Here is a 13,367-nt window from a genome sequence, read left to right as displayed (position 1 = left end):
AGGAGGCCCCAGAAATTAAACCTGGGGCCTCCCATATGGTAGACGGGAGCCCAGTGACCTGAGCCACAGCCATCTCCCTCTTCATGTACTATTATTGTTTTTTTAAGAAGGTACTGGGGATTGAACCCAGGATCTTTTATTTTTACATGGGAAACAGGCACTCAACTACTGCACTACACCCATTCCCCACTTCTCCATTAATTTAGATCTTTCTTAATTTCTTTCAATTACACTTCACTTTCTTTCATAGGTATTTTGTACAACCCTTGTTAGATACATTACTGTACATTTGGTCTATTATACTTTTTGAATTTTTATCCTTTTTACTTTTATTTGTGTGTGTGTGTTTTATTTGCTATTTTCTCATATTTTTAGCTCTGTTTCTGGGGAGGTTTTGGATTGCAGAAGGGTCACAACTGTGGCAGAGGAGAATCTCTGGAGCAGGGCGTTGGTGATGAGGGGATTTGTGGGAAGGGGTGCCCCTGGGGCATGCCTTTGGCATGTGAATACGTTCACATGGTCATGGAGCATTGTCTGATGGGTAGAGACCCACACAATAACCAAAGAATACTGAATCCCCCTGCTGAGTCCTACTACATTCTCAGAGCAGCAAGAATCCCCTGAGTACATGGGCAGTGCCTGGCAAAGAACAGACCTTACACCAGGCCCTTGACATTGATGATTGCACTAATGAATCTTTTTTCGAAAAATGGAAACTTAGCCTAGTATTATACAGTGCCTAAGAGTTACCTCCTGAAAGCCTCCATGTTGCTCAAATGTGGTCTCTCTCTAAGCCAAACTCAGCATTTAATGCACTACCTTCCCCCTGGTGCGGGACACAACACCAGAGATGATCCTCCCAGGCACCGAGGGACCATCACCAGGCACCAACCAGCAGTGCATATGTAAAAAGACCTCGACCAAAAGGGGGAAACAATTGATGAGTTTAAAAAGGCTGAGAGACCCCAAAGTGAGTTGGGAGGTCATTCCAGAGGTTATGCTCACACTCGTCCCAGCAGGATCTCATTGACTGCCATGGTAAACAGTGCCTCAAACAAGCTCCTGAGGGCTCTAGCGACGTCTAGTCACTGCAGGCAGGGCAGACAGTCTCCGGAATTCAGCACCCTGTCAGTGGTCCCCGTTTAGGAATATATGTTCCCCAACGCAGCAGAGCCAGACTCATTCACGCTTTCCCGGCACAGGACTCCTGCTCCCCCCCAACCTTCAGTTAACCCTATATTTGCCAAATACATGTCCCAGAGACTTAACTCTTTGGTCTGCTCACATGCCAGTTGAGCCCTGAATCTCAGCAGAGCCACAACACCTACTCCCCAATTCACTGGACTCGCCCAGGACAACCAGCAAAAATATGATGATGAACAATGCCCATCCCCAAAATCAGAGAGTATCTACAAGCACAAGCAAGACAGTTCCATCCGTCTGCCCCTTGGGACCCAAGCCACCCCCCACCCCCCCAACAGAAAGAGTGGGAACCACCATCCCAAAATCCTCAAGACTGAGGAATGAACAAACACAAGGGGTGAATGCAGCCAGGGACTTGTATTAGGGTTCTCTAGGGAAACAGCCAAGAGGAGATACCTGTAAAGAATATGAGATTTTATAAAATTCTCATGTGACCATGGGTATTTATAAGTCCAAATTCCACAGGCAGGCTGCAAACCAGGGGCTCTAATGAAGGTCCTTGATGAGTTCCCAGGAGACATTGGCTGTCTAAAGTAGAGCTGGAAATTCTCCACTGAAATCTCTTTCCCTTTTAAAGCCTTCAGTTGATTGGATAAGACGTCACTTATTGTTGATGGCAGTTTCCATCGATGTAACCAGCCATCTATGCAATCAACTCACTGATGATTAAAGTCCATGGAATGTCTTTGTGTTACAGTTAGCCCAGTACTTGCTAGACCAAACAGCTGGGCACCATTACCTGGCCAAGTTGACACATTAGCCTCACCATCACAGGGCGTAAGTAGACCTAATGATTATTCTAGCAGCGGAAGAACTTGTATCGCTGATACAAAGGCAGTGGTCCCTAGAGGCCCTGGCGGGGGGGAGGAGAGGGAAGAACAGGTACAACGGGGTACTTTGGGGACATTGGAATTGTCCTGTATGGACACAGGCTGCATACACCTTGTCAAAACCTATAAAACTGAAGTGCAAAGTGCAAACTGTAATGTAAACTATAGTCCGTGGTCAGTAGCAGTGCTTCAATGCGTGCTCATCAACTGCAACAAATGTGCCACACAATCACTTATCTTCTTACCCTTGTGGCCAGTGTGCTCTCCCCCAAAGGGTTTTAAAAACACATCCCATTTTATGACCTCAGCTGTTGCAGGATCTTCGAGGGGGTCGTCCAGTTCTGCGTAGGTCAGAATAGTGCATCCTTTGCAGACCCTCCACGTGTTTTCAAATGCTTCGACTTTTCCTTGGTTAAGTAGGCCAGACACAAGTCTCAGCCTTGCTCCCAGCTTCTGCATACTGCTGTAGTCCAACAAAGTATCATTCTCTAAGGGAATTCTTTATATGTGGGTTTATACTCATCGTTGCATTTAACGTACGTTTTTGTCACTCCGAGCATATGTGTTATTCAGTCAGTTCCAGCAAGTTTCTCCTCAGCTTCTCCTTGCTCCCTGCTCACTTCAGCCTTGAGTTTCCGCAGCTGTTCCTGCGTTCCTAAAGGCGGTTTACGAGGTAGCGCAGGGGCGCGTCTCTCCCTCAGGAAGGGGGCTATCGGCTTTATTGACTGCCTGGACTAGAGATGTCTGTATTGTTCTAGCTGTTCACACCTCTCCCCCTCACCAACAGATTTTCTTTGGAAAGAACTTAGGCTGTGGTTGCGACCTTGGAACTGGACCAGGCCCTTCCCGTCCAGAGTGCCGAGGGCTCGTAGGCTCTGCTGGCCCGGGGAGGAGCTGTGCCAGGCACAAGGTCCCACTCCAGAGCAGGGGCCCCACGGCGGGCCGGCCTGCGCCTTGGCAGGGCGCACAACCCGGGACTCGGGCTCTCCCTGCGGCCTCATCGTAGCTCCACACCTCGGGCCTCCAGGCCGCAGCGACTGCCCCTGGTCTGGCTGCCTGGTGACTGCCACAGCAGCCACCACCCCAGCCCCTGCCTCTGCCACCAGCGAGGCCCGGCCCTGCATTCGATCGTCAATGCTACTTAAAATGGTGTCTATTGAAATACAGTTTTTGTAAGTTACAATAAAAATGAATTGATTTTTTTAAAACTTTTAATAATTTAGTTGTTGAGTCTGAATTTGTATGTACAAAGCCTTATATATGAGGGCATTTCATTTTTTCGCCCCCCTGCCAAACCATTATATCTCATTTGCATTTCTCCAGTCCAGTGTAAGATAGGGTGTACTGTAAATTTTTCTTCTGGATGTCAGTGGGGACAGTCTTACCTTTTCACGTTCTTAAATTGGATATTGGCTGTAGGAGGTTGTAGATTTTTGTTTTCCAGTGAGACATTTTCCCCGCTGCATGTTTGAGATCACAAAACTATGTATGAACTTGCTCAGTTGAGTCTCAGTTCCTAAGTGTTGCCAGCCTTGCCCTCCCTCTGAACACACAGGGTGCGATGGAAACTCACTGAACCAGAATCTGTTGGGCATTTCAGGACTCTGTGACTTTTGAGGATGTGGCTGTGGACTTCACCGTGGAGGAGTGGGCTCTGCTGAGTTGTGCCCAGAGGAGCCTCTACAGAGACGTGATGCTGGAAACCTTCCGGCACCTGACTTCAGTAGGTAAGGGTGGCTTCACTCATTCCTTCGCTGACCTTGTTCCAGAATTTGGGTGAAGAATGGGACTTCATTGCTAGAGAAAACAGGTACTGTCACCTTCTTCATGGAGCTTATATTCTCACAGTTTCTGTGTATGTATGAAACAGAACTTTCATTTTCCTCTTGATTAAGACTTTTGGTTTCCTTAAGTTATTGCATGTCATTGGAACAGACACATTTCGTTTTGGGGCATTACATTTCAAAATATCAGTTAGAAGAACAAATTCATCTTTTCATCTGAGGAGGATGAATTTTGTCTCTTTTCTTAGCTTCTTTTATTTTTATTACTTTCCATTCATCCTCCCACAGTTGTCTTGTCCTCAGAGAAATATCTCCCAGTCTTCCTCTTACAGCACTAGTATTTTGGCCTTGTGCAATGTCTTAATTTGCCAAGCTGCACTGACCCAAACACCATAGACTGATTTGGGGCGAACATTAATTTATTGGCTCGTGATTTTGAGGCTAGAAGTAGTCTCAAACCAAGATGCCAGCAAGGCTTGCTTTCTCCCAGGGACTTTCACATTTGGGTGCTGGCTGCTGGCACTCCTTGGGGCTCCTTGGAGATGCATTATTCCCGTCTCTGCCTCTGTCTTCATGTGGCCGCCTCTCTCCTTGGTTTCTGATTTTTAACTGATTTTGTCTGAATTTCCTCACTTTGTAAAAGGCTTCCAGTCATAGGGATTAAGGCCCACCCTGATTCAATTTGGCCACACCTTCTAATAACATCTAAAAAGGTTTTATTGACAAATAGGTTCACACCCACAGGAATGCAGATTAAAATTTCAGTGCGGCTTTTGGGAAGAGGAGGTTGTGATTCAATCTACCATAGAGTCTTTTCCCTGATAGCACTCTTTTTATGTCACCCTCTGTCTCAGTTTTCATGGGAGTATTGCCTACCAACTTGACCCTCCCCAAGGTCTTTCTTTGCTCACTAGTGCCTTCTTTATAAAAATTGTTAACAAATTTGACAGCTTGTAAAGAAATCCGTATTTCCTACATATTTCCTTTCCTTCATTGCATCATTTCCTTTCCAGAAAAGTTAAATTTTCTTACCAGCTGATTCAGATTGTTGCATTCAACTTAAAACCAATGGATTGATTCTACACTGTATATATTTGGGCAGAAATACCCAGTGAACAGTAAATAGTCAGAATCACAAAGAATTCTTCCTGCTTCTGCATTTTAGGAGAACACTGGGAATCACATTACAGCAGAGATTGTCACAAGAACCAGGAGGGGCATTCGAGGTGAGTGGCATCTCCATGAGAGAAAGTGTTATTTCTATGAGAGTCTTAGGAGCTGTCACTGTGTGTGTGTATAAATGTATATCTGTATATTTATACAAATACATGTATATGAACTACTAAATTGTGTATTTCTAGAGAACATACACAAGACAGTATTTCCATAAATGTTGTGTAGCTGTTGTATCTGAAGTATAATTAGAAAGTTGTTAAGAAAGCCCGTATGTAGGTAAGAATGCTTTGAAAATGATGCCTATGATAGGGTCCTTTGCCAGAGCAATCAGCATTCTACTGTGAAACAATTCTGTTGGGGAGAATACATGCACATTCATTGAAAAGGATGAAAATTTAATAATAGTCTTTATAAATATCAATGTTATTAAGATAGAAATTACTTATCATTATAATGCAGTTACTTTTTTTAAATTTTTAACAGAGGTCATTTGGTGGAGAGCCTCTATGAAGATAATGATAGTATTGAATGTGGAGAAGCTTTGAGCCAGATTGAAGACCTTCCTGTGCATAAGAGAAATCCTGCTGAAGTAAAATCCTCTGACAGCGGCCGGTGTGGAGAAGCCTGCATGGATCATTCAGCCCTTACCACTCACGCTGGATGGCAGCCTGTGCACGCATCCCACCACTGCAGGGAATGTGGGAAGGCCTGCAGTTGTTCCCCATCCTTTGCGGCACATGCGAAAGCTCACGCTGGAGAGAAACCTTACACATGTGATGAATGTGGTAAAGCCTGCACTAATTCCTACCAGCTTAGAATTCATGTAAGGATACACACTGGAGAGAAGGTTCATGAAGGCAATGAACGTGTGAAAGCCTTCAGTCCTCACTCAGACCTTCATACACATGGGGAAACTCACAGTGGAGAGAAACTCTTCGAGTGTAAGGAATGTGGGAAACCCTACTCTCTTTCTGCATCCCTGAGAAGACATATGAAGATTCACAGTGCAGAGAAATCCTATGAATGTAAGGAATGCGGGAAAGCCTTCCTTTATTCTTCATCTCTTATTAAACACGCAAGAACACACACCGGAGAGAAACCCTATAAATGTGTGGAATGTGGGAAAGCCTACAGATGCTCTTCACACATTAAAGCACACATGAGGACTCACACTGGAGAGAAGCCTTACGAATGTAGGAATTGTGGGAAGGCTTTCAACTGGTCCTCGGTCCTCAAGCTGCACATGAGGACTCACACCGGGGAGAAGCCCTACGAGTGCAAGGAGTGCGGGAGAGCCTTCAGCTGTTCCTCAGCCTTTCGGAGACACGTGAGGACTCACACTGGAGAGAAGCCGTACAAATGCAAGGAATGTGGGAAGGCCTTCAGCTGCTCCTCGTACTTCCGAGGGCACGTGGGAGCGCACACTGGTGAAAAGCACTATGTGTGTAAGCAGTGTGAGAAAGTCTTCAGCTGTGCCTCCTCTGTTAGGACCCACATGAGAACTCACACTGGAGAGAAGCCCTACGAGTGTGAGCAGTGCGGGAAAGCCTTCACACGGAATACCTCCCTTACTGAACACAAGAAAATCCACGCCAGGAGAGAAGTCTTATGAAAGGTGTGGAGTATTTCAAGTGCATCATCCTCTAAGGGACTCCCCAGCTCATTAAGTTCCAGTTCTTTCTGTTGCCCCCATTTACGATGACAGTTATTCCTCTTAGTGCACCTTTAGCCCACAAAAGTTGTGCTGCTTAGTGTTTCAGTTGTTACGCATTTATGTAATAAATGCCTCATGGACATTAAAAGCTACTTTTGAACTCTGCTGTTTGAATAATATTTTTTTTAGTATGCAACCGGTGTAATATTAGATAATTTTTAAATTGATTTCTGTTTTCAGTAAGTTATGGTCACGATGATAATGCACTTTGGAGGCAGTAGAGTTTTCTTTTCTGGCAGATACTGATAGTTTGTTGACCCAATATCTACCTTTCAATTCTTTCTTACCAGGGGAATCTAGATCTTTTGAAATTTTTAGTCTTTATTATTGAATGCTGTCTTTGCCCCATATTAGTATTTGAGACTGTATCCCACTTTTTTCTGGCAGAAATTAGTAATCGTGCAAAAATCTTGAAAGCAGACACTTGTATCTTGTTATTTTTATGTTTTGCACTTTGTTCTTTGCATTAATTCTTAGGAAATTTGGCATAACTTTTGTTACAAATTTCTGTAACATAAAGATAAAAGTTTGAGGTGAAGGTGGTTCAGTTAGGTTGTGTTAAGTCAACTTGGGTCGAGGTGAGGACTGTTTTTCAGAACCTTTACCCTTGCATGGTTTCCTGTCACAACTGGCTGGAAGTGAAGAAGGCAATGCTCTTAATTTAGTAGGCAGTAAGGGAGACCGATGCGGAGGGCTTGGTGGCTCCAGCTTTCTGCTTAATTTCCCGGCTCCTGGAGCCATCAGTTAACATTTGCCCCAAAGTAAACATCCAGGTTCGTCAGAGGTGAAGTGCCCGCCGACAGCTCTCTTACCGCTCCCCTCCTGGGCCCTCTCTGGTGGTGAGACTCGCTCAGCTTTGTAGATTTTCCTGCCCGCTTATTGCTGTCCAACCAGGCCAGTCCTTCAGGCGCACGTACCTCTATCCCTTTTGGAGCCTCTGGCTTCCTCTATTTCTTGCTCTTCCCATGTGTGTAAATTTCTATAGTGAGTAGCATGCTCCTCTTACAGTAGCTCTGTTTTGTGACTCCACCTCGAGAAATACAGTATCAGCCAGAAACAGGAGAAGTTGTTTCCTGGGTGCACTGTTAAGGGCTGCGCTGAGCCTTTAATTCTTCCATGACGTAAATAAGCACTTTGCGTCTATTTGGGGGATGATTGGGGAGTTTTTTATTATAGCCAATGCCATCTGTAATGATAAACCCCAGCATGTTTTCTTTTATTATACTTCCTTGTGGTTCAAAAGATGTCTTTTTTTGTTATTAAACGTGGTTTGTACATATTTTTTAGAAAAGCCTATTAACTATGTTTTCACATTTTGTGTTTAGAAATATTAATTTCTTTATCTTTCAGTTAATGAGCATTTTTGTTAAATTATCCCATTGTGGTTATGGGCTGTTAAATAATCCTTTCATTTTTATCTACATTTCTTTATATATTCTGAGGCAGTATTAATAGGTTTATAAACAGTTAAGCAGTTTCAGGTGAATTTTTCTATCATTATATACCCAGCCTATCCCCACTGTTAAGATAATTTAAGCAAAATAATAAAAATGGAAATATTACTTATTTAAATTCCCTAAAGGCACAGATTACCCAGAATTTACCTTCAGTCAAATGAAGTGTTTTCTGATTCACTGCAGGGGTGGAAACTTCACACTATGAAAAGACTTCCTATAAGGTTTGAACTATGTGTAAAATACACATTTTTAACAAAATACCTTGATGACAGGAAGCTGTTTTCTGCCCAGTCTACCCATCTGGGTAGAAGGTAGCAGTTATTTGCCAGAAAAAAGAACCAGAATCCAACTTTACTCCTTTTGTGTGTTATTCATGTAATTGTAAATGGCATTTATTCATGTTTGATCAGATCATTTTCTGGATTAGACAGTATTCTTGTTAGTCTGATCAGACATGATTAGGGAGCGGTCTTATGTTTGTCCTGATTCGTCACAGTCCCAGAGTGGCATCTCTGACTGTGGAGTTCTGTGAATTATGTAGCTTTTAGTGCCCACTCATCTTCTGGTTTTCTCAATCCAGCTGCTTTTCTCTTTCTTACTATGTACAAACTTAAATATTGCTTCCTGTGGATTGGTCTTTGTTTAATGTTTTACATGAATTAACTCAGTGTACATTAGTTTAGTCAATCCTCAACAAACTTTCTATGGTAGGTACTTTTATTGTTAGAGAACAGAGTTATAGTTAGGCTGGTTGCCCAAGTTCCAAGGTTAGAAAGTGACAAAGTTAAGATTAGGATTCAGGGAAGCAGACTTGGCCCAGTGGTTAGGGTGTCCGTCTACCACACGGGAGGTCCGCGGTTCAAACCCCGGGCCTCCTTGACCCGTGTGGAGCTGGCCCATGCGCAGTGCTGATGCGTGCAAGGAGTGCCCTGCCACGCAGGGGTGTCCCCCGCACAGGGGAGCCCCACGCGCAAGAAGTGCGTCCCGTAAGGAGAGCCGCCCAGCGCGAGAAAAGGAAAGCCTGCCTAGGAGGCACACATGGAGAGCTGACCTGGAAAGATGACACAACAAAAAGAGATTCAGATTCCGGTTGCCACGGACAGGAATCCCAGCGGACACAGAAGAACACGCAGTGAATGGACACAGAGCAGACAACTGGTGGGGAGAGCGGGGATGAGGAGAGAAATAAATAAATCTTTAAAAAAAAAACTGTGAACATTTGAATGCACTTAATTAAAAAAAAAAAAGATTAGGATTCAAATGTGCTCTCAGCTCAGTGCAAATCTTTGAGCATCTCCACATGCCAAGGAGTCAAGGCTCAAAATTGATCAAAACTCAGAACTCTTCTCAGTTCAGTGTAGAGGCCGGGGGGGGGGGGGGACGGGGGGACGGGAGGCTTCCTTTGGGTACTCATATTTATGGAAAAGAGAGGTAGGCAAAATATGGTTTATAAGAAAAACTACTTATGAAGGAAGCCAGCATGACACAGGATCTCAGGAAGGCAGAAGTGTGGTTGATATTTTCTTGATAAGGTGGGAGTATTTTCTTGATAGGGTGGGGGTAGGAGCCCCAGTGAGAAAAGATCATGTAATTATTCCTTTGTACCTCCACCATCAAATAGATCTTAAGGAAACACTTTATTTAGAATTGCTTAAGGGTGTGTATTTGTCAAAGGGGTGCTGATGCAAGTACCAGAAATCCATTGGCTTTTGTAAAGGGTATTTATTTGGGGGTAGGAGCTTTCAGTTACAAGGCCCTAAAGAGCCCGACTCAAGGCTGCTTTCTCACCACAGTCTGTTGCCACGAGTTGAAGCAGGATGGCGGGCGAGCTCTGCTGGGTCTCCTTCTTCCCCTTAGGGCTCCATGGGCCCAGCTTCTTCCGTTCTCAGCTGTAGGCTGGCATAGGGCTCGTCTCTTTCTAGGGCTTCAGCTGTTTGAGCCTTCTCCTTTCTGTCATGTGGCAGAACTGAAATGACCAACTTCTCTCCTCTTCTGTGTCTGTGGAGCTCTCCCTCTTCCCTTGTCTTCTTGCGTGAGTGCCCTTTTACATCAGACCACCAAGGGGTGGGGACCCAGCCCTGAGCCACCTCTACTGATGAGGCCAAATCAAAGCCCTAGTGTTTTTTTTCAAGATTTATTTTATTTCCCCCCTCCTCCTCTCCCTCCCCCTGCCCTGCTGTTTTTGCTGTTTGTATCCATTTGCTATGTGATCTTTCTCTTTTTGTCTTCTCATTTTTTCTCTTCTAGGATACACTGGGATTCGATCCTGGGGGCCTCTGATGTGGAGAGAAGTTCCCTGTTAGCTGTGCCACCTCAGGCCCTGCTTTCTGCTGCACTTCACCTTGACTCTTCCCTCATCTCTCTTTTTTTGCGTCATCATCTTGCTGTGTGACTCACTTGCACAGGCACTGGCTCGCCGTGCAGACTCTCTTTCTCTTCTTTTCACCAGGAGGCCCCAGGGATTGAACTAGGGTTCTCCCATATGTTAGGTGGAAACCCTATCACTTGAGCCAGATCCGCTTCCCTCAAAGCCCTGATCTTAATGGGTAATTTAATCAAAACATGTCAGCTGAATCTAATGCCTTCAAAGGGTATCACACACCTAGAGGAATGGATTCGTTTATAAACATAATCTCTCTTTTGGGGATTCCTAAATCTCAAACTGCCGCAGGGTGATTGTGATTTGTGAGGAGGCAGTCAGACAGGGTCTGGCATTCGTATTTAGATGATGATGTTTCCCCCAGAAAAAAATAAAGATGGTGCCTTTACGCAGTGTTACTGTTCCAGCCCTGGTCAGGAGGGCACATGATGTGCACTTAGGAGTTTCGACCTGAATTTCAGGGACCAGAGACCCCACTATTGCTTTGTGTCCCAGTGCATTTGTATTTAGAGATTTTCTGAGAGAATTGTAAATTTCACATGTACTTGACATGATTTTGGTGCATATGCAGTCTCCCAAGTTTGTGCCCCAGAAGTACGGACAGTTTCCCCTGGTTTGGGGAAGGATTGTCGTCCACTCAGTTCTACTCCATCATGTGTCTTTCCCCATGACTTTGGTGACAGCTGTGGACCCCAATGAGATCTCCGGGTAAAAGCAAGAAGCGATCTAGATAATGAGATGGGATTGTCCAGAAAACAATAGAGCTGAACACCAGAGAGTGCCATTTGAGTTACATCCCAGTCCAGTGGAGAAAGGGATTTGACATCCACCAAAAGAAAATTTTATGCTCTGCTAAAGGAAACTATTGTTTTCAATGATCCCCAAAGGACCAGAAGGACTTTTTTTCTTTCAGGGTGGCATACATATATTATGGTAGCAAAGAATACATTCCTGGGACCCCACCCTGAATAAAATAAGATGGAGTGGTATGCATCATGGCTCTGCTTCCCCCTGGAAGCTTTGAACAACCAGCAAATACAGAAATACCTTTCTAGGAGCTCCAGAAAACAGTTACAGGACTGTAGTAACAGGGCGAGTGCTGAAAAAGAAGGCCACGTAAAAGCAGTACGATCTCAGTGGGGTCTTCGCTGGCCCCTGCCCCACTCCTCACAGGCTTGCAGAGCCACCCATGCTCCCAGTGTGAGTCACTGGCCCCAGTTCCAAAGGGAGCAGAGTAATCCTCATGCACATAGTGTGAGTATGTATGTCTGGCCCAGTCTCGTGTGGACTGAGGACTTGCCATCCCAGAACTTGTCCTGTGTGTAGAAGGCAGTGTACAGAACTCTCCTAAGAATGATGTTGGAGAGCAGCCAGGAGGTGCTGCCTGGGAAAGGGGATTGACGGCTGGAGGGGCCTAAGGTAGAGTGCCCAGAACCATGAGGCAACTTTTCTAGGCAAGAGGGGACATTTAGAACCCTGTAAACGGGGTAATTCCTAGGACATGCATGCCCAAGACAAGATGCATGCACAGAAAGGACTAGAGGGGCCCTCGGGCTTTGGCCTGGACCTATGGTCTCACAAACTACTGTATGGGTAAGCCCTGAGGAGAGAGCACTCAGCAGAGTTCACAGGTTCATCTGCAAAGACCGGGGAAGATACTTTTTCCTTAGCTCTTGGCATTCCATTATAATTTGGTTATGACACTAGCTGGACATCAGCTTAAGGAATAGATGCTGCAGTGTCCAAATTCCAGCAATAACAAATTAGATGTCAGAGTGTCCAGGTTTCAACAAAAGTTTACTAAATAAAGAAACAGGAAGTGATGGTCCAGGCAAAGGAGAAGATTAAAGCACTGGAAATCATCAATGAGGAGAATCATCACTATAGAGAGATGGAAATTATGAAAAGGAACCAAACAGCTGAAGGCCACAATAGTAGAAATTTAGAATTTTCTAGAGGGGCTCAACAGCAGATTGGAGGCCACAGAAAAAAGCACCAGTGAAGATGAGAAAATGAAACCTGTCTGAGGAGGAGAAAGAAGAAAGAGGGAAACGGACTTTGGCCCAGTGGTTAGGGCGTCCGTCTACCATATGGGAGGTCCGCGGTTCAAACCCCGGGCCTCCTTGACCCGTGTGGAGCTGGCCATGCGCAGTGCTGATGCGCGCAAGGAGTGCCTTGCCACGCAAGGGTGTCCCCCGCGTGGGGGAGCCCCACATGCAAGGAGTGCGCCCGTGAGGAAGCCGCCCAGCGTGAAAAGAAAGTGCAGCCTGCCCAGGAATGGCGCCGCCCACACTTCCCGTGCCGCTGACGACAACAGAAGCGGACAAAGAAACAAGACGCAGCAAATAGACACCAAGAACAGACAACCAGGGGAGGGGGAGGAATTAAATAAATAAATAAATCTTTAAAAAAAAAAAAAAAAGAAAGAATGAATAAAAATGAACAGAGCCCAAGGAAAGTGTGGGGCACCAAGTGTACCAATATACACATTGTGGAAGTCCCAGAAAGAAATAGAAGGAGGTGGAAAAAGTATTCAAGAAATAATGCCTGAAAACTTCCCAAATTTAATGAAACACATGAATATGCATATCCAAGAAACAACCAATTCCAGACGGGATAAACCTAAACCCACACCATGACATATTATAATGAGACTGTCACATGCCAAAGATAAAGAATTCTGAAAGCCAAAAGAGAGAAGCAACTTGCCATGTACAAGGAAGTCTCAGTAAGATTAAGTACAAATTTCTCATGGAAACTGTGAAGGTAAGAAGGCAATGGGATGACATATTTCAAATGCTGGAAGCAAAAAAGTTACCAACC

The 13,367-nt window shown here is 44.8% G+C and overlaps 1 protein-coding gene across 1 annotated transcript in view; it reads left to right on the top strand.

The window, feature by feature from the left end:
* The window catches only part of LOC101423649 (zinc finger protein 709-like), a 28,408-nt gene extending 15,820 nt beyond the window's left edge, over window positions 1–12,588 (top strand). The window contains exons 2-4 of the mRNA XM_004465633.3: window positions 3,634–3,760; window positions 4,983–5,043; window positions 5,477–12,588. Coding sequence (XP_004465690.2) covers window positions 3,634–3,760; window positions 4,983–5,043; window positions 5,477–6,605 — 1,317 coding nt within the window. The 3' untranslated portion in view covers window positions 6,606–12,588. The remainder of the gene's footprint in view (window positions 1–3,633; window positions 3,761–4,982; window positions 5,044–5,476) is intronic.
* The last annotated feature ends 779 nt before the right edge of the window (window positions 12,589–13,367 follow it).

The sequence above is a fragment of the Dasypus novemcinctus genome, chromosome 19 (genome assembly GCF_030445035.2).
Source record: "Dasypus novemcinctus isolate mDasNov1 chromosome 19, mDasNov1.1.hap2, whole genome shotgun sequence".
NCBI classification, from domain to species: Eukaryota; Metazoa; Chordata; class Mammalia; order Cingulata; family Dasypodidae; genus Dasypus; species Dasypus novemcinctus.
The sequence above is the reverse complement of the archived record's forward strand: the minus strand, read 5'-3'. Positions and strand labels throughout refer to the sequence as shown.